Raw genomic sequence first — 21,088 nt, forward strand, 5'->3', positions numbered from 1 at the left:
CTAGTACTAAAACTGCTATAACAAATAAAAATAAAGCTATACAGAACAAAAAAGTCTTAAAAACTACAGAACAGTAGATACACTTTTCAGCCAATGGTTTATGTAAAATTGTCATGTTTTGAGGAGAATAACCTTAATAAAAAGCACATACATTTGTAGTTACGCTGGTATTGATGAATTTCATATTTTCAAGTTTGTGACAACACTTTAAACACGGACAGCACACTCAAACAAGTATTGGAAAAAAATTATATTTTAGAAGAACTCACTAGAGGTGACAATTTCCATAACATGAAAAATATACATCGGTATTTTGTCTTTGTACATTAGGCAAAAGAACTGCAGTAGTCTGTCGGAGCCAGAATAAAATTAACCAGAGAATTAAAGATTGTGGGAGGAGAGAGACTGGGATACAGTCATGCGCACGCACACGCACACCTCTCTGCTCAATCGCCCTTAAACATACGCACTCACACACCTCATCTGAAATCCCAGAAACTGTTTGCAAGAAATCTACATTTAAAGCATGGCTAAGAAACCGATCAAAGAAACCACACAAAAGAGGTGTTAAGCCCCCCCCCCCCAAAAAAAAAACACAAGGGAGAATCTTTACTAGAAATCGCATACCAATATCCAATTTTAAGATGTCCACACATAATGTGGGCAAAGCAGTTATTGCTACACCAAAATAATTCAGAATGCTGGTACAAGGGTTATGAAAAAACCTCACATTCACACAAGCTTGACAGCATGTTGAGCAGTTCTTAAACATGTTCCTCCCTTTAGCTCCTGTTTGATGCAGGGCACATAACAAGCCAAGTGGTTTAAACTGGAGGCACTTTTGAAAACAAAAGAGAAATTAAAACATGCAGAAAAAAGAAAAATCACATCTGATGGGTTTCCTTGCCATTGCCTCCCTGCCTCAAATGGACGACAAAAGAGAAAAGATGAGAACCTGACGCTCAGAATGCAGTTATCCTTTCAGCCGAGATAAGAGCACTCCCCCGCCCGCCCGCCCCACCCACCCCATTTAAAACCAAATCAGAGAAGTACCTTCATGACCCCGAATTAATAAGAAAATGACCGTGCTTTACAGCTATTTTACCTGAAGTGTCCCGATTGAGAAAGCCTTCCATCATGACGAGCATGCTTTGAATCCTATCGATAGCTTACCCCTGCCTTCCCCAACCTAAAACTGGATCGAGTGAGAAATGCCAAAGCAGACTTTTGTTCAAACTGACAAGTGGGTACATCAGGGCAGGCCACTTGCACCTGTAACAGATCTGATGCACACTAGATGTGCGGCAGCCAGAGGGGGAGGCGAACTATAGTCTTCAAGAACTTTACATGATGTCACACTCTAACTACAGAACTGCTATTTTATTTGGTACCAAGTCTTGCTGGATGGACAGGAACAAGTTATTATATATTATCCGGTTTTTATGTCTGTGCTATGTACACATCTTTACAATCTCTTCCTGAAAAGTTGTATCAGTTCATAGACTTGGGGGGAAAAAAAAGAAGAAAAAAAAAAAAGAGCATAATTGTTTAGGTTTCTTTCTCTTTTTTTGTTGGCACTTGCTTGGCGTGTTCTGTCAGCATCTGTGATGGCCTTATGTTCTATTGCAGCCTATTAATGCCAGTCTGTTACTGCCAACATTCAATGAAAACCAGTTGGTAGAGTGCAAGAAAGTGCCATGTTGTTTCTCAACTGGAGACCTGTGAAAGACAAAAGAGATATTAGAGATATTATAACAAAATGTCAGAACATAAACCAAATGCCAGACTAACTATAGACCTTTAGATATGTAAAGCCTTTAAAACCTGAAGGCTAAAAAAGTGATACAGATCAGTAGTTTTTTTATTTATTTTTTCAATTTTAAACATACTACTTTTTTTTTTAACACTACCATGTTTGGGGCCAGCACAATTTTTTTTTTTTTAAGAAATTAATTTTCTTATTTAGCAAGGATATCCTATATAGATCAAAAGAAAGAACTGTTTTAATAAGAAATGTTCTTATTGTTAAATACCAGATCAGCATATTAGAATGATATTAAAATTATTTCTGAAGGAGACAGGACACTGAAGACTGGAATAATGGCTGATGAAAATTCTGCTTTGCCATAAATTACATTTAAAAATATAATGTTTTTACTGTATTTTCAATTAAATAAATGCAGCCTTGGTGAGAAAGAGACAACTTTTCCTACCAACCCCAAACTATATGCATACCATTTTAAAGGATACTGCCACTGTGTAAATAAGAGGCAAACAGTGCAAACATTTCATAAGCCCTGAGAGGTCTATAGGGTCTATAGCTTACCTAAGACAGTCTAAGCAGACAACAGAGACACTAATGTTACCTAACATCTTACAACTGAACCTCCATTTTGAACAAGCTTTGGGAACTTGTTATAACAGGTTAGCTCGCACGATTACTATGGCAGAACTCAGACTGACAAAAGCTCTATTCTGAGGGGATTAGCCCTGTATGGTAAGGTGAAGCAATTTAAAAATTGTCTTATTTTAATCCTTTACAAGTGTCAGTAATATTTTCCTGACTTTCTATAACTTTCACATGCAGATACATTTTAATGCATCATTTACAATTTCTTTAAAAATCAACATGGTAATAAAATCATGTAAAATCATGCAAATCAACATAAAAAGCCTGTAGATCTACTCTGTGACCACATCCAGTCTGAAGGTGGATAACTGCCACCATTCGTCAAGGATAAAAAAGATAACCCATTCAGCTAAGGGGTGGCTTTAAAGCCTGCAATAATGGGTCTTTGCATTTTCTGGCTCTGTGTTTGGGAGTTGTCTGTCAGTCAGTCAAGTTGGGGGAGAAGGAAAAAAACGGTCACAAGACTTTGGCAGTAAAATTAAACGGTAAAAGTCCACTTGCTTACCCTGAAAATAGTGAAGCTACAAGCTGCTAGATGAATATCACTCGAAGGCAGTCTCTTGGCTCTTTCTTACACAGCGGGCAACTTTTCTTTTGAATTCACCATGTCTGTCTTCCCTCCACTCTTTCTGAAATATTAAACAGATAAAAAAAAAAGTAATACACATGTAAAAATAAAGGTGAAATGTAACATCTCATTTATGAGGAAAGGTATAGTGAAAAGTACAGCATCACATTCAGCTAAAGTGCACACGATGGAACATGAAGCAAATTATTTATTAAATATCTACTGATAAACATCTATAGTCAGTCAAGTTCAGTAGGTTCAACAAGTTAGCATTAGACTTACTGCTGCATCAACATTGGCAGGGGAATCTCCATTGGGGTCAGCAAGCATTGAGATGACGCTAATCATGATGGTCTCTACGGTGTGAATGGGGAGCCAGCGCTCTTCTGGTTTTTCATAGCCGTATTTATCCTCCCCCGGCTCATGCAATATCGAAATACAAACATCACCATTTTTGTCAACTGCAAACAATACAGAGAGAAGACATGAGATTTGATGTCAGTTATTACGGAGCTTTACAATTAACCACTTTTGCGGTAGCATTTAATTTAATAGACCACTGAAAATCATAAATATGGTGGCTGATAGCATTAAATTACCACCAATAAATGGCTAACAATAACACACAAAATAGTTGCCGGGAATGTGCATAATTTTAAAGGTTTACACCATAATTTTATGAGGCTCAATTCACAATGTTAGATGTTCGTGTAAGTCCAAGCAAGCTGCATTCTCAATTAGCAAAAAAATTAGTGAGTGCAGCTTAAAGGGGTCATATGATGCGACTTCAATTTTCCTTTCTCTTTGGAGTGTTACAAGCTCTTGGTGCATATAGAAGATCTGTAAAGTTGCAAAGACTAAAGTCTCAAATCCAAAGAGATATTCTTTATAAAAGTTAAGAGTCAGCCACGCCTACCTAAAACGGCTCGTTCTAACACGCCCCCACATACCTACGTCACTATCTGGGAAGATTTGCATAGCGCCGCCCAAATGTTCACGCAAAGAAAGGCGTAACTTTTATTCTGGCTGTAGTATTGTTGCCGCCGCCGCCGCCATGTCGTGAAGGCGCTGTGTGCTTCGTTGTGAAAGCGAAACTACTTTGTTTGGTCTTCCAAAAGAAGACGATATCTGCTTCGTCATGCCTGGAGCTGATCCGTGCTGGTCGCTGAGGGAATACATCAACTTCGCGCTGTGGATCGCCGGATCGGCTTTCACCGTGGACGAAGCGGAGTCCAGCCCGGGGTCGTCACATGTGGTCGCCGCAGGCATCACAATATGGTAAGGGATGTAACATTTCCATCACACGCTTGAGGTATTCGGCCAATCACAATGCACTGGATAGCTGGCCAATCAGAGCACACCTCGCTTTTCAGAGCGATGAGCTTTGTAAAAATGTACGCGTTTCAGAAAGGCGGGGCATAGAGGAGAAACAATAACGTACAGTATGTGGAAAATAATGTGGTTTTTAACCTTAAACCGCATAAACATTTCATTACACCAAATACACAAAATAATGTTCTTTCTAGCAGCATCATATGACCCCTTTAAAGAATAATGGATGTTTAAATTCAGCGGAAATCTGCAAACAAAACAGCTTCAGCTGAAAGTTTTTATTTATTTTTTTTTTTTTACAAACATGGTTGATGAATACTGATCTGAAAAAAAAATAAAAATGTAAAGGACCAAGTGTGATGAACCCATACTTACCATTTGGATGCCATATTTCTGTTATGAACTTCATTTTAGGAGGCCTGAGAGGATAGTCTTTGGGAAACGTAAGATGGGCTTTAAAAACACCACCCTCACTATAAACAGAAAAAAAACATAGCAGGCTTAGTGTTATTAAGCAGTAATATTGTGGTGGTACAATCATTGGATGCAACGTATTAAAATGTTTTGCATATAACTATTGAAAGTGATTAAATTCAAATTCTGCCATTATTTACTCACTTTTTTCCAAGTAACACAAAAATTGAATTCTGAATAACTGCACTCATCCTTTAACTCATAGCTCATAACACTTATGTGTATTATGGAATTATGTGACATCGCATTTAATAAGAAAACAAAAACACTTACAAAAGTGTATCAGGAGGGCCGATTATTAGCACTTCCCATCTGTAGAGATCATTATCATCTATCAAACCGGCTGAGAAACCTTCCACAGGATTTTTATTCAGTTCTGTCAGGAAAATAGGACATGAAGATACTGATTAGCCATTTTATATGACAGAGGGAAAAACAAATGTGACATTTCAGGTCAAAATGGGGCATTTTTGGATTCACATGGGTGTTGACAGTACGCCCTACAACCACGGTTGCAAAATCAAAACGTTTTTTGCATCTGTGCAGCATTTCAGACAAGAAATAACCAATTTGCCTTTTTGTTATCAGATCATCTGAGCCTGAAGCCAAAGAACATTGGCCTATCAGTGCCTGTAGTCTCAGACGTTCTGTCTGAACATCTGTGTTCTACAAGAGAGAGCAAAACAAAATCACTGGACCACCTTGTTGACAAAAACAAGCTGACAGCTGGGTGATCCAGTCATATAGATGTGTCACTTTTATGAGCACATGAATCATTAAGACAGTCTTGTATTCTTACTAAGCGCCTCTACTCTGCAACACAACAGGACAAGACAGTCTTTTACTGCCGTTTGGCTCTTATTAAATAACTCAATTTAAACCACATTTACAACAAACCTAATCTCAATGCTAAAGCACTGATTCATGTTTTTACTGCAAAGTCGCACAATTACTCTAAAGAGCCTGTCACACCAATGACAATAACTATAAAGTTTTAGCAAACGTTGCAGTTCTATAAGAATAAATCCACATCACAACCACAATGACAGTGAAACAATATCACTGGAATCACTTTCAAAACAATTTTTCCAGCTGATGCATAATATAAACATTGACAACCAATCAGAATCAACCCCAATTTAAAGAGCTTGAGCATTTAAAGTGGCAGATGGCATAACTGCAGTGTGCACTTGTAATTAACAAAACATTATTGCGGACACTTGTATAGTTATCGTTCTTGGTGTGAACAGGCCTTCACTTTCGACTTACGAAGTTAAGATCTCACAAGTTGTGCCAACATTTTCCTGGCCCGTATCTTTACAATCCAGCATAAATGGATGTTGTGAGGCTTTTGTTCCCTCAGAGGGTTCGCTGAGTTTAGAACAAGGCCGATGAGTTCACCATGCTGGTCCTGCTGAAAGGAGACAACCAAAACAGCCCTGATCCCCTGAATCAGTCAATCAGCCACAAGGCCACCGCAGAACCAGACACCATGACAGGCCCGGGGTGCAGCTCACTCTGTTGACTCTTGGAAAGAAATAGGCGAGCTGCCTCCATGCATGTGTAAGATGAGTAATTTTGGGGGGGGTGCTTGAGCTGTCCATGCCGCAAAGAGACAGCTGTCATGAACTGGATCTAACATTTTTAAACATGGTCTGACATGTACATCAAGTTTAAACCAAGAAAACTCACGTAATCTGCTTAGTTTGACCCCATTGCAACTAATTCACTTCACTGGCTGCACTGCGCAAATGGGGCCCAGTGGAGAAATCCTCTGGCTTGAGCTGAGTAAAGCTGACACTCACGGATCATGTTGCTCAGCGTGTACTGGACAAAGAACGGGAGAAACAAACTAACAACGACTCTAATAACAGCATGTTAAGTATATCACCATAAACAAAGAATGAGGTTGGTGTTATACGCGTATGCACATGTATTACGACAGTACAGTTGGACTGGGGGTGTCTAGTTCTCGCTGTACCGGTGAGCTGGTGTTCAAACAGAAGCCATCAATTTGTTAGCTTAGCCTGTTAGCCAGCCTAGAAAAACAAAGGAATTTGATCACCCCGCTGCGGGGAAATGGCACACAATGTACGGCTTAGAAATCTCACCTTTGCGCCTTGTGATAACAATTTTGATTCTACGGACCATGATAAGACGGTGAACGAAAACGGGGCCAATGACAGAGATTCTCTGCGTTAACGAGACGATATACAGACTGCTGGTGCGCCTGTGTAAACTGCGTCCGGACACAGATGTCAAAACACTGGCTAGCCGCCTGCGAACGGCGCCGCCGGTGTGATACGGACGAAAATGCCCGACTTTTATACATTTACAACATCAAACTGAGTGAAATCAAAAGAATGCACGCGTATTGTTATTTTAATTATATCTTCACGGTTCACAGATTCATATTCAATCGTTAGACGTACCAAAAAATGCTTTTAAAAATAACAAAAGACGGCAGAGTTAGCCTTTAGCCGGGTATTTTAGCTGCTAACTCTCTAACGAATGCGTTCAGATAAATTCAGCGATCGTTAGCAGCTAAGCTAACGGCTAACACCTCCGTCTCGACTGCATTGGCAGGCTAAATGTTCACCGGTTTGTTAGCCTGGTCTTGCCAACAGCCTTTCAAAAATTACCTGCTAGCTGTCTCCTGAGTAACAGTGCTGACTGGGGCTCCGTCATGTTTTTATAAGTTATATTCTAGGTCGACAGTCGTTCACTTCGCTAAAGAAAAATATGTTTATTTGCTTGCGCGTCTTTCCGTTTCTGCTCTACTCCGTTTTGCTCAACATTCTGCTCCGATGTGCGCACGCGCTCTGCTGCTCTCCGTGAGGCCGCGAGGAGAGAGCGCTCCAGGGGTACTTTATGGGCGGAGGATTCGCGCATGTCTTAAACACATACACTTATTTATAACAAACAGTATGGCTTTGACTGCGGGATTATGTGTAAGCACTCCAGAATGTTGTTAAGTCAACAACAACATTGTTGACAAATTCACGCAGAAAACGATAAAAGGAAAATCATTAACTGTGTGCATATTTTTATATGCTCATTATAGCTTACTGCTGTAATTAGTTTATGTTTAGGCATTTTTTTTATTTGTTCTTAGTTTTTGCAAGTGCCAGTTTCAGTGAAATTTTTTTGATTTTATGTAAAGCGCAATGTCATTTAACCACTAGGTGACAGTAAATAATAAATCTAGTTTAAAGGGATAGTTCGCCCAAAAGTGAAAATTCTTTCATTATTTACTCTCCCTCAAGATATTCCACACCTGTGTGAGTTTCTTTTTTCTGTTGAACTCTTTTTCTGGTAACCAAACAGTTGATGGTCCCCATTGACTTCCATAGTATGGGGGAAAAAATAAAATTCTTCAAAATATCTTCTTTCGTGTTTAACAGAATAAATAAACGTATACAGGGTTGAAACAACTTGAGGGTGAATAAATTATGACAGGATTTAAATTTTGGGGTGAACTATCCGTTTAATATTTGAATACTAAATTTCTACAGGTATGATGTAATAAGTGACATTTACTACAAATTACAAGATTTTCTGGACAGTGACTGTTTGTTTCAGCAGGGTTTCAGCTCTATGTTGCTGAATTATTGATTGGCTGATATGTAATTTTACAAAACCTTTATTACAATGGTAACCCACATTGCTGAATGCATATACCACAACCTACTTTTTTACTTTATTCATGACATCAGTTAATCATTCATTGAAATCAGCAATACAGGAACGATTGGGTGGCAGGTCACTGTGCTCATTGTACACAAATGCATGCAATGACTCTCAGAATGTGGTCTAAGAGAATACGTAGGCCAGTATCCTGTTACATATGGTACAATGTATATACAGTGGCTTTGTTTTTTAGAGAAGTTGTCAGGCAGATTATTTCCCAAGAATGACCAAATTTTCTGGCAGCTTTGTTTGTCAGACCTTTGTCCTGGTGTTCAGAACATTACTGTGAAACATAATGCCAAAAGCCCCGGCAGATCTGGGTAACAGTGTGAAGCAGAAAGCATGAAGTGAGCATGAAGATGAAAATCTACTGGTCTGTGGTCTATTGCAAAACAAGGAGGAACAGCACTGCTGCCTGTGACCAGAGAAAAGGAGGCAGGGCTTGATTCTAACTTGATAACCCTGCAGTGTGCTGTATTCACAGAGGAATGCCTTTCTGTTTCTACAAGTGACATCTCAACAAACACAGCAAAAGAAAGAAAAAGGAAGAAAAAATAAAGAAAACATAGATTAGAGTGGCACTGGGCATTGGGGCACATCAACTAAAATGTAAGTAACTTTATGTTTAAATTATTGAGACTGTCAAGAGAAAATGATCTTCTAATGAAATGTTCAATCTTAATTACTGCACAAAAAAGTTTGAAAACTTAAATATACCATAACCTCGGTGTCTAAAAGACTGGTTGCATTCTAGATTCAAAGCTGAACAATCATATGGCATTGTCCTGTTGCAGTCATGCAGCTAATCATCACAACAGTGGCATTGTTGGCAGTCCGCTGAGGAACTTAGTCCTGACCCGAACTCATCTAATGATACCCATTTGGACGTATAGTCTGTTCAGACTACCACTAAAAGGAAGCTTAATCTATCTTTCTTCACAGACAATATAACTTCTTAATATAACACAATAAAACATATTAATATTACTTCAGGCTAAAGATGTTGGCCATAAAATAAATATATACAAGACGATCTTCCTGTGGTAAAAGTGCTGTTTCTGAAATGGCATCAGCTTGTGGGTTGTGAGAGTAACAAGACGGGTTGCTGAGTGCGACTAGTAAGATCACAACCAACTTTGAGATAACAACTTGCTGTCAACCTTCCATTCTCAAAAAGGTTATTCTCTTCTGTAATACAGAAACTAAGAGGTCATGAATAAAATGACAAGTAGCTCGCACCATATCCTCAGGAAATGTTGTGGCAGTCCCTTTAACACTGATGCTTCTTATAGTATTTTCACAGCATACAAGAAAAGAATACAATAGAAAATGGTGTAGAATCAGGTTAGGAATCTTTTTTCCCTCTGCATTTGGTTGTATATTTTAAATCATCACATAAAAGCTTCTGTTCACCATTATCCATTATAACTCTAAATCAAATTTTTCATCATGGCCTTGGTTTCCTGACCCATTTATTCAGGAAGTTTAATCACAGTTTTACTTTGCACACAAACGCACAAAATGGCCTATAAATCAGTCAAATTTAGTCAAACCAAAACTTAGTAGTGACAAATAAGCACAATGGCATCAGGACTTAAAATGGTAGCAAGCTAATAGGTTAGCAACACTGTTATCAAAGAAATAGCCTCACTGGGTAAGGCAAGCACAAACGTCTTCTAGACATCAACTTCAGACACTTGGTTCTACATAATTTGCATGAAATACAAGCTACGTTTTCCCAATCCAGCAAAACTAATTATTTGATAAAATTCTGCTGAGCATTCATCTCCATATAAGGCATTTGTCACTAGCTGTGTTCAGTGATTGTGATTACACTCCAGGCCTGTGCTTTTCCTAGTTGCTGTGGATACCTAAACATTGTCCAGTGTCCTGGAATCACATGAAAGCCATGTGAGGTTTATGCCAGAGTTTATAAAGCATTCATCAGTGCAAGAGGACTTGAAAATCACAATGTTTGGGCACTTTACCATCTGGGATGTGCTTACAAGTTATTGTTCTTTTTATAGAGGCAAAAAATTGATACAGTGGGCATCATGACCTCCAACCAACACAGACCAAGAAACCGCTCGAGCCTCCGCTCAAACATAACTGTACGTTATGGCTCCATGAGCTCAGAGCAACCAGACAGTGATGCATCCTCCATGCAGACAACCGTCATCTCTCAGAAACGCTCCTATATCGCAGTGGCAGTGCTCTGCTATATTAATCTCCTCAACTATATGGACCGTTATACTATAGCAGGTGAGCACACCATCATCAAAGTCATATCAAGTGGGATGGTTCACAGAAAAAGTCATTATAAAGAGAGACAGACGTTGCTCTGGTTTTATTCCAGGTGTGCTGCTTAGCATCCAGAATTACTTTGGAATCCCTGACAGCACATCTGGCCTCCTGCAGACAGGTATCAGTTTGAGTTTGTAGTACATTGCACTGACAGTACAGTAAAAAAAAGAAAAAAGAAAGAGAACATTGTACTACAGGATTTTACAAGAGTAATTCCTCGTTGGAGATGAACTAATAGGTCTTTTTCTGTAATTTTAGTAACATGCTCAGAATTACGTAAAACACAAATAAATTTGTATGTGTAAATGATGCAATTGTGTGTGTATATATATATACAGTATATACACACACACACATATATATATATATATATATTACTTTTGTTTCATCAAAGATGCATTAAATTTATCACAGAAGTGACAGTAAAAAATAAATGTTTTTCAAAAGTATCCTGGTAAAACGTTTCCACAATAAAATATTAAGCAGCACAACTGTTTTCAAAATTGGTGATAATAAGAAATGTTTCTTGAGCACCAGATCAGCATATTAGAATGAGTTCTAAAGGATCATGTGACACTGAATACTGGCGTAATGGCTGCTAAAAATTCAGCTTTGCCATAGGAATAAATTACATGTTAAAATATATTCAAATAGTAATCAGTTATTTTAAATAATGTAATAGTATTTCAAAATATTACTGATGACCTTGATGAGCATAAGAGACATCTTTCAAAAACATTTAAAAAAGCACCAAAACTTTGAACTGAAGTGCATCTTTGCCATCAACCATGTATTAACATATTCACAGTTTTTATCTGTAGCTTTATGTTCTTGGCACCAGTTTTTGGTTACCTCGGTGATCGCTATGACAGGAAGCTTATCATGATCGTTGGGCTGATTGTGTGGATCGTCACAACATTGGGCAGCTCTTTTGTCAAACAAACGGTAGAGTACTTTAAAGTATGGATTTACAGTTTAATCTTTGTAGTCTCACAATGTTAATGATATGTTTAAACTTGTACCTACACTTTTGACCAATATCTTTTTTTTTACTATCATATATTATATTATACTATATTTTATATAACAGTAAATTAAATTAAATTTAACAGTGTTAAAATTTTAAGAACAGAAATTAATTTTGTTTTAAGTTACATACAATATCTGTCTTTACTCTTACCACAGCACTTCTGGGTTCTGGTCTTGACGAGGGCCTTAGTTGGGACAGGAGAAGCCAGTTACTCCACCATAGCTCCTACTATCATTGGTGACTTGTTCACTGGCACTAAGAGAACACTCATGATCTCCTTCTTCTACATCTTCATACCAGTCGGAAGGTGAAGGCCTTACTGCAAGATACATATACAAACTTATTCAGACTTTTCACTGTTTGTATGACTCTGCTTCTCTGTGTTCCAGACAGACTGCGAGTCTGTGCTTTAGTGGTGGGGATTTTTCAGTGACTTTTTCTGCAGGTTATTTCGGCAAATGAATGTCATTGACTCGTTTATTTAAACCATTAATTCAAAAACTCTGATTCATTTAGGAACGAAACAAGCATTTCATTTACTCAGCTGATTTGTTCAAAATTCCGCTGCTCTGAGATGTGGAATGATAAATCTGTAGCTTTGTTTGGAACTAATTTCTTTGCCGTTTCAAAAATAGACAAAGTAAATGGCAAAAATGTGTCAGTGTAGGTTACTTAATATTAACCTCTTGTTTTTTGAACTGTTGTATAAGATCACAATTACAGCACTCTTGCTTGTGTGGTATTGTATACAATTTTTCCTACAATGACAAGACTTTTGTTGAAACTTTTTTACTCTTTCTGACTGTATGTGTTCCTTTTTCTCTTTATTCAGTGGTCTTGGATATATTTTGGGGGCAACTATAGCTACTGCAACAGAGGATTGGCGTTGGGCCCTGAGGGTAAGAGAATATATATTTTCTAAATATACAGTATATTGAGTGACAACATTTAACAGAAAGCACTATTACAGCTTTACTGTGTTAGATTTAATATTCTGTTAATCTTGTTATAATTCAGTCAATTTAAATGTAGGCTCTGTACTGCATTATATTTTAACGGTCTAATTGGATTTCCTTCTAACTATTGCATAACTGTGCTCCATTCAAGCTAAAAGAAAATCACTTTAAAGTGAATCAGAGTTAAAGCAGTTTATATGCTTTGTTCTCACTTAAACATTGCACTTATACAGGGGGTTCAAAGCAGTATTGCAGAGGATCTAGCAATCATTTGATCTCAAACATCAAAAAATGAAGTATATTAAACAAAAATGCAGTTTTAGGTTGATTTATTGATTCATTCAATTAAAAGTAAAATGTAATTTACAAGATTCTGTACATCATTACTGATTATTTTAGTGGCTTTGCAATGTATGCATATATTGATTTAATATAATCAAGACATTTATAATGCTACATTTATAAAAGAATGTTACGTGGGCTGTATGAGTGTTGGTTCTGATGTAGGTCAATCCAGCGCTGGGAGGGCTGGGTCTGCTACTTCTGGTGTTTCTGATTCCTAATCCTCCTCGTGGAGCCTCCGACAACCAAGGTGGAGCAACCATGGAAAGCACCTCTTATATTGAGGACATCAAGTACCTCCTGAAGAAGTAAGTCATTGTAGAGATTCCATTCCATTTCATTCAGTTTGGTATGTGCTCATTACACTTTTAATGATGTTTGGGTTTATGCTTAGCTTCCTATGCTCTAGGGCAGTGGTCAACATGTGGGCACAGGGTGGCCTAAAATTATTCAATAAAAAAAAAAACTAATAAAAATGCTGAAAACACACAATGTGATATAATGTGTGGTAAACGGTAACTGTCTTTATTCTCCCTTAAAGGAATAGTTCACCCAAAAATGTACTCACCCTCATGTTGTTCCAAACCTGTAAAAGTTTCTTTCTTATGTTGAACACAAAAGAAGATATTTTGAAGAATTTAGAAAAACCCCATGTACTTCTATAGTAGGGAAAGAAATATGGAAGACCATCAACTGTTTGATTACCAGAATTCTTCCAAATATCTTCTTTTATGTTCAGCATGAGAAAGAAACTCATACAGGTTTGGAACAACATGAGGGTGAGTAAATTATTATTTTTGGGTGAACTATCCCTTTAACTATTATTTTTGGATCTGTGCCTCCTTTCCAGTCGGAGTTTTGTCTGGTCTTCTCTTGGCGTGACTGCTATGGCTTTTGTCACAGGGGCTCTGGCCTTCTGGACCCCCACCTTCCTGTTTCGTGCACAGGTTACACAGGGTCTCAGACCACCATGCAATGAAGAGCCCTGTGACCCTTTAGACAGGTACAGCAAGTCTCTTTCCTTTTGACTTTATATAATTGGGCAGATCTTAAAAGGAAAGCACTGAGGTTAGCAGTAGACTAGTAGACTGAGATTAGCCAAAGATTGGTTAACAGCAGAGACTTCCTCTGTGATAGTGTTCATATCAGCTTGTTCCTTGGTAAGATAAGACATACTCTCAGTGCAGCTGTTTTTGCTCTTGCAATCCTGTCAGTATATCTGTTTATTATGTTTCTCACCATTTCTCCAAACTGAGTTGAGAGTATTCATGAGTTTGACTGGTCTGGTAGGTTCTGTGAGAATCTGAGACAGAAATTGATCACCACACTGTTTCTTCTTTCTCTTGTGAAAGTTACATCTTTGGAGCTATCACAGTGGTGACAGGGATTGTTGGAGTGTTTCTGGGCACCTGCATTTCAAAGCAGCTGAGAGACAGGGTGCCCAATGCGGACCCTCTCATCTGTGCTGTAGGCATGCTCAGTTCCTCCCCCTGCTTTTTTATTGCCATCGTCCTGGCGGCCACCAGCATCCCAGCCACATACGTAAGCAAGGATCAGCCACGTTCCTGCAGTTGGCTGGATTAGGTTGTGATGTTCAATATTTGCATGAATGTTAAAGAAATAGTTCACCCAAAAATAAAAATTCAGGTCTGTATTACTGACTTTCTTCTGTGAAAAACAAGAAGCAAGAAGAACATTCATCTGAACATTTCAACAGTTTTTGTCCATACAATGAAAGTCAACAGGGTTTAAAACAACGCTGCACACTGCTGACTTTAATTGCATGCTCACACAAAAAAAGAAGTAGTCAGGGTTGCAACGTCATGAGGGTGATTAAACAAAGACAGAATGTACATTTTTGGGTGAACTATTAATATACTCTTTTAATTGACCTAAACTTAAACAATGTACTTAGGCACATAGATTGAATGTTTACAGTGTACCGTAGATTATTTGCTGTCATAGTACAATGTAACCATCAGGGTGCGATATGGTCTCTAAATATTTGTCTCTGTTTGATTTTTGTCATAATACAGACATTCATTGCTATTGGAGAGACTTTGCTGTCCCTCAACTGGGCTATTCTGGCAGACATTCTGCTGGTGAGAGGTTTACGCTTCTCAATACAACATAAAAAGTGGTGAAATGAAACACACTCTTTTAAATTAGCACAGCATGTGGAGACCTGCTAAGTGATTCAATAAAGCTAATGGTAAAAGAAGAAAAAGTTACACCATTATGCTTAAGAACTTTAGAAATGTTGAGAATACTGGTCTATTGTTTAATAATTTGTTCTTCATTTTCAAGTGTGTGATTATTAGAATACAACTGTTGAAAAATGTAAAAGACATTTTTTAAATCTTATTCTTATTTTTTTAGTATGTCGTTGTGCCAACTAGAAGAGCGACAGCTGAGGCCTTACAGATTATGGTCTGTCATCTCCTTGGAGATGCAGGAAGTCCATACCTTATTGGTGCGGTAAGCATATTTGAATCCACAGTACTTTCATATAAAATAGCAGTGGGGTCAAAGGTTTTGCCGTCACTATCCAGAAGTGCTTGTGAAACAGCAGTTGTCTTGGCAAAGTTCAATTATTTTTCACAGTGTAATTTAAAAAACAAAAGGACTGTTAACTTTTTGTGTGTTTTGTTCAGATCTCAGATGCTCTGCTTAAGTACAATCCAGAATCTCCCAGCTGGGATTTCCGTAGACTGGAATATAGCTTTCTTCTGTGTCCATTCATTGGGGTCCTGGGAGGCCTGTTTTTCCTAATGACCTCTCTGTATATCAAAGAGGACAGGAAAGCAGCAGAACTGCTGGCTTCAGGTAATAACAGGCTTTTGTAATTACAGACTGTCCAAACTGTCTTTCTTCTTGGTGTCTACTTGTATGTTCTTGGACATAATCAACTTGTTTGATTTGACCTACGTTTAAAAAAGAATAAATATAAGGCATTTAATGCATGCACAGCTCAAACCTAGGCAGATTTGAAAAACACGATATCAATATTAAATATAAGGGACATTTATTTTAACATGGCAATTCATAGTTACTGATTAATTGTTGACATCAAAAGCTGGTTATATCAAGCTATTAAATGATTAAATCAATAAAACCTTTATTTAAATGTGAAATTAATTGTAATTTATTCTAAACACACCTTATGACCTCTGTTAGTTTACACACTTGGCACAGATAATATTGTCTGTTAGCTAGTGACAAAGTATAAAAGACCAAATCTATGGTGCAAAATATGGGATATTTATACAAGGCTGGGTCAAAGGCCTCTTGTCCTGCTGGATCTTTTCCACTAATGGGCATTATATGAACAGGGCATGATTATGAGAGAATTGTTTAAAATATAAATGTGTGTGCATTTTTCTAATTTAATCTAATTTCTAATTTACTTAATCTAAAAATATTTTACAATATTTCAGTTTTTACTCTATTGTTTCAGGTCTGGTAAGCATACAAGACATCTTTTAAAGAATATTTAAAAAAATCTTTCAGTGTACAGTATATAGGCTAAATGATTTTAACAATTAACAATAAAACATACATAATTTTAAGAATGACTTGATATTGAAATTATGGCGGCACTAATGACAGTAGCACTTAAGCTGCACAAACATGATTTCAGATTATCCATAGAGCATCTTGTGTGTAGAATCTATCTAAACTATTCCTTATTAATTTTATGGCATAACGTTTCTTTGTTTTAAGCTCATAAATCCTGAGTATAAAGATTTCCTCTCCTCTCTTATATCTATAAAGAAGGAAAAACAATAAGATTAGTTGTAAACCAGTGCCACCAGTAGCTTCCTCTGTCTTCATATCTGCTGGTTCTTTGTTTAGAAAGAACAGAAGATACTGTTTACTACAGCTCTTTCTGTACTTGTCAAATTTCTGATTTATCGAGGGCCGAAATCTAATAATATCACAGTCCAAAGCACTTGTTTGGAAATATGAAAGGCTGTCAAGAATGCAGTCTTGGAGCTGGTTTTGAATGTTACTCCATAGCGATACATAAATACATATATTTGAATAATTTTCTTCCTTTCCGTCTTCTTCAATTCAGGACAAGCTCCTGAACCACCAGAGACATCCACAGAGTCAGTGTGACCTTTTAAATACCAACCAAGACCTTGGATGAGCTTTCTGCATCAAGCAGACACTTGTGATTGCGCATGTGAATGCATGAAATGAGACACAGATTAATGGACGGATTTTAGAATCTTTGATTGTACGAGAAACATGTACAAGTTTACAACACATAAGCACTGGACTGCAATCTTACTAAGAAAAAAAAATTCAGGCATTGTTTCTTTTTTAATTTTTTTACATTTTTGTAATTGTAATGCCTTACACTTGTGACTTATCATTGTCTTGCTTACACATTTTCCTTTTTTAGATATAGTTTTGTCATTTTTACCCATTTATGTTAAACAAAATGTTGGCAGACAAAGCTCGGCATACCATGTACTTGTCATTAGAAACTTTCGTCCTGCTTTTTTCTCTTGGCAGCTGTGTGCTACTAATGAGAGCCTCAGGGGAACAAGGGGGAGAACATCCCCCTCTGGACTAAAACTGAAAGCTTGAAATACTGTATGTACCAAATTAGTCTTCCAGTGTACTGAGAATTGAAATGTGTGGCAAATGAATAGGCTATTTAAATGTCATTATTATTTTTATTGTACTGGTTTAGGTCATTGTACTGGTGATCTTTTTCCTTTTTTTTTTTTTTTTTTACAAAAAAGCTATTAAATAAATGCATATGCTTTTTATTTTCATGGCTTGCCTGCAATCAAATTTCTATATGCACTAGCTATTGAATTCTGTCATACCCCTAAGAAACAGTAGGTGGCAGAATATACTTATGTTTAAACCACCGCAAAACATTTAGACCTACACTTTTGGAGTATTACTGAGCAATATCCTGAATCCTCTATAACAGAGATAGTGTCAAATGTGGTAGTTAGAGTTTCTAAATGTGGTTATTTCTATTTTCAACGTTGGATAAGGCACCTCAGAATAAACCTTAGGAGGTCAAGAAAACAGCTGTTCTATTCGTTTCCTATTGCGTTTCAAACCTGTTCAAAATTTATGATGTATCTAATTACAAATCAATAATTTGTTTACAAAATAGCAGTTTACACACACACACACACACACACACACAAAAAGGCAGAATGTTGCCAACTGTCATTTTTTAACAATAAAAAACTTAGTCGTAACTAAGTTTTAAAAATGGTTACATTACTGTAGTAATAAGGTTGCATAACTGTAGGATACAGCTAAATGCTTTTTTTAAGATTAGTTTTTTTTTTTGTCTTTTATTTAGATAAGACAGTGTAGTGAGTGACGGGAAGCGATGTTGGGCAGAGAGAGGGGGCAGGCGAGATCGAGAAAGATCCAGGAGCCGGGATTCGAACTCGGGACACCCGCAGCGCAATGGCGCTATAGCCTATGTCGGGGTGCTGCACACAGGGCCTTCGGCGCCGACCTAAATACTTTTTAAAATTATATTTAGTTAATGAGTAAGCATCCTTTTACTACAATTAATAGAAAATCAAGAGAAGGTCAGGGACCTCTAACGTGGGACAAGCCAAAATCTCCAATTGATCCATTTAAAACTAGCTTCTTTTTATGCGAGGTGAATGTAATGTTAAAAAATAGTTTATCAAACGTATCTAACAGGTGTCAGACCAAAAAAACTAAATAAAAATAAAAACATTGTATTTGCGCCAAGGGTCACCAAAGTGCATGATGTGCCATTACTGTTGAACCTGTGGTAATTGTCTTGGTGGTCCTAAGAGATCCTAAGGCTCATTAGCCCACCTGATGAAGGTAATTAAAAATCTATTGCAGGTATTAGCCAAGTCCTGTAGTGTGTGTTAAGCAGTATAATATGAGCTAGCTGTACACTTATCACGTCATCTTCTATCAATACAGTCCAGAAAGTACATTTATTGATTATTGCTTTAATGGAGCTGAATAACTGTTGCTGATATTTAATAAGATGCATGAGCCTTAGCACTTGCTGTCCCTGGTTAGGAAATAATTCGGCCAATCCTATTTATGTCTCAGTGTGTGCATCTGTGTATTTGATGCCTGTAAGACACGCTGCCTGTTTTGAAACAGGGAACTGTCAATCATCCAGCTAAACCCAGTGTCAGTGTCATTACATATGACCTCACATTCAAACAAGCCCTAACACCCCCAAACCCTCACACACATTTCATATAAACCATAAAACGTATAAAATGAATGCAGATACCCGAACACAGACCTCCAAACATAAACTGAGCCGCTTGCTTCAGATAGGCAGTCACTTTGTCATCACTTATACAAATAGACCTGGGACAAACTCCACTCAAAGCTCATTCCCAGGGTTTAAAATTAGTCGTGAGCTTAATAGATGTCAAGATATTCTTGTAACGGTGCTGTTTGGCAGTATTGAAAGGACAGATAATATTGTTTTCCATTTATGTAACCAGTAGTCCAGTGCACACCCTTTCAAATGCTTTCCTCATAACACTGAACTTAAACTCAGAGTGCTATTGACCACAGAAGGTCAAGGTAATTCATTTAAAGCCATTGTCGCTCGTTTGTTTGCCTTTGGCTAATATCCATTTCCTCTAGCCTGTTTTGTTCTTCTCATCCGCACATTCTTGTTTTTTTGACCTTGCGGTCAGAATTTTAAGCCTTTTTAGCGACAATCTTCATACTTCAGCTTGAATAAGGAGGTAGGCTACATGCCTAACCACACTGAGAAAACATAGACACACGCACATAGACACAAACGTACCTGAAAAACATTCCATTCGGGTAATAGTTTGACCCACAATTAGGACACAATAGGTATTGTCTGCCCTCCCTTTATCTGAGCAGTTGTGTGTTTCCCCTGATCGCGCGCTGAACCTGGCAGGAAGCTGTCACAATGCCTAATAAATTTACAGGGCGATCAATGAGAAGCATTACGTTGAGGTAAGAGGAGAGAGAGAGAGAAAGCATACACGTATAGAGTTTCATAACCATGCACATGAGGCATGCAGTTTAAACATGCACAAACAGACTCATACTTTCATAAACAGTAAATTATTGATGCGCTTTGATTTATCTGGCATCCGAACAACACAAAAGAACAAAGCGCCTTACAGTAACTCTTCGGGTGAACTTGAGATGGGTTATATTTTCCTGTGTAATTTGTTGTGCTGTTTATTCAAATGCCCTTAGCTTTTGCATATGTGGAATTATGATGATGCTATGGCCTTCATAACTTTACAGTGCTGTAATTATTGTTGAATTGCATTTTGCTGTGTTGCTCTACAGGATCATGCTGGGTCATACTGGTGTTGGGGAATAACTAGCTAAAATTAACACTAGCACTCTCTATTCTATTTCTATTTTATCTACTTGTTTTCTTTTTATTTATTTATTTAAGAAACTTGACCTTCTAACACTTACACTCTATTCTATTTCTATTCTAACTGCTTGTTTTTTTTTAATTAAAAAAATGACCCTCTAACACTAGGGTTCTCTATTCTTTTTCTACTCTTTTGACATTTTCTTTTTATTAAAAAAAATGACCCTGTAACTCTAGCGTTTTCCATTCTTTTTCTATTCTATCTACTTGTTTTCTTTTTATTTATTATAAAAAAAAACTTGCTACATGTACTGCGTTAGACTAACCACAGCACTTACATACTATTGCTCTTTTGTTGGTTTTGATCAGAAGTCAGCCAAATGACTACATGTAAATGTAAATTAGTGACATTTTTCAGTAAACTTTTCCACTATTCCATTAATCAGCTACTTTTTCCAATGAGTGGTGGTGTAGCATGACCAAAAGTTATGTCGCTGTTTTAAACTGAGGGAATAAAACTCGCTCATCTTATGTCGTCTCTTCTCTCTCGCTTTCTTTATCTCTTAGCATTATCAAGAAGGATTCATTCTAGTGAATTGCCGCATACTTTATGTTC

General features: G+C 37.4%; 2 protein-coding genes across 4 annotated transcripts; one reads left to right on the forward strand and one right to left on the reverse strand.

Annotated features, from left to right (window-relative positions):
• Window positions 1–80: 80 nt before the first annotated feature.
• On the reverse strand, window positions 81–7,653 carry LOC107597432 (ubiquitin-conjugating enzyme E2 G1-like). Of its 2 annotated transcripts, none has more exons than XM_016288482.1 (6): window positions 7,427–7,653; window positions 5,058–5,160; window positions 4,686–4,783; window positions 3,261–3,439; window positions 2,916–3,039; window positions 81–1,719 (listed from the first exon to the last, which is right to left on the reverse strand). In XM_016288482.1, exons 1-5 carry the CDS (start codon window positions 7,470–7,472, stop codon window positions 2,953–2,955), a joined length of 513 nt encoding a protein of 170 aa, XP_016143968.1. In that variant the 5' UTR covers window positions 7,473–7,653; the 3' UTR covers window positions 81–1,719; window positions 2,916–2,952. The 2 variants fall into 2 exon arrangements, with proteins under 2 accessions (XP_016143968.1, XP_016143978.1); XM_016288492.1 differs by lacking the exon at window positions 7,427–7,653 and adding an exon at window positions 6,896–7,023.
• A 1,123-nt stretch (window positions 7,654–8,776) lies between these two features.
• On the forward strand, window positions 8,777–17,766 carry spns3 (SPNS lysolipid transporter 3, sphingosine-1-phosphate (putative)). 2 transcript variants are annotated; one of them, XM_016288504.1, is made up of 13 exons: window positions 8,777–9,083; window positions 10,502–10,736; window positions 10,831–10,896; window positions 11,587–11,723; window positions 11,964–12,115; window positions 12,641–12,707; window positions 13,272–13,414; window positions 13,957–14,109; window positions 14,459–14,648; window positions 15,143–15,208; window positions 15,486–15,584; window positions 15,761–15,932; window positions 17,185–17,766. In XM_016288504.1, exons 2-13 carry the CDS (start codon window positions 10,529–10,531, stop codon window positions 17,226–17,228), a joined length of 1,497 nt encoding a protein of 498 aa, XP_016143990.1. In that variant the 5' UTR covers window positions 8,777–9,083; window positions 10,502–10,528; the 3' UTR covers window positions 17,229–17,766. The 2 variants fall into 2 exon arrangements, with proteins under 2 accessions (XP_016143990.1, XP_016143998.1); XM_016288512.1 differs by lacking the exons at window positions 8,777–9,083; window positions 10,502–10,736 and having other exon boundaries at window positions 11,600–11,723.
• The last annotated feature ends 3,322 nt before the right edge of the window (window positions 17,767–21,088 follow it).

This window comes from Sinocyclocheilus grahami, unplaced genomic scaffold (genome assembly GCF_001515645.1).
Source record: "Sinocyclocheilus grahami isolate Dianchi unplaced genomic scaffold, SAMN03320097.WGS_v1.1 scaffold12.1, whole genome shotgun sequence".
Lineage (NCBI taxonomy): Eukaryota > Metazoa > Chordata > Actinopteri > Cypriniformes > Cyprinidae > Sinocyclocheilus > Sinocyclocheilus grahami.

What these genes read in the sequence shown, in the direction of transcription:
- LOC107597432 (XM_016288482.1), bottom strand. Translation starts at nt 7,472, where the DNA reads ATGACGGAGCCCCAGTCAGCACTGTTACTCAGGAGACAGCTAGCAG. An exon ending in GGCCCTCCTGATACACTTTT is followed by an intron (nt 4,784 to 5,057) that starts GTAAGTGTTTTT and finishes TTCTGTTTATAG; the next exon opens with TGAGGGTGGTGTTTTTAAAG. An exon ending in CTGCCAATGTTGATGCAGCA is followed by an intron (nt 3,040 to 3,260) that starts GTAAGTCTAATG and finishes TTAATATTTCAG; the next exon opens with AAAGAGTGGAGGGAAGACAG.
- spns3 (XM_016288504.1), top strand. Translation starts at nt 10,529, where the DNA reads ATGACCTCCAACCAACACAGACCAAGAAACCGCTCGAGCCTCCGCTCA. An exon ending in ATTGGCGTTGGGCCCTGAGG is followed by an intron (nt 12,708 to 13,271) that starts GTAAGAGAATAT and finishes GTTCTGATGTAG; the next exon opens with GTCAATCCAGCGCTGGGAGG. An exon ending in CCAGCATCCCAGCCACATAC is followed by an intron (nt 14,649 to 15,142) that starts GTAAGCAAGGAT and finishes GTCATAATACAG; the next exon opens with ACATTCATTGCTATTGGAGA.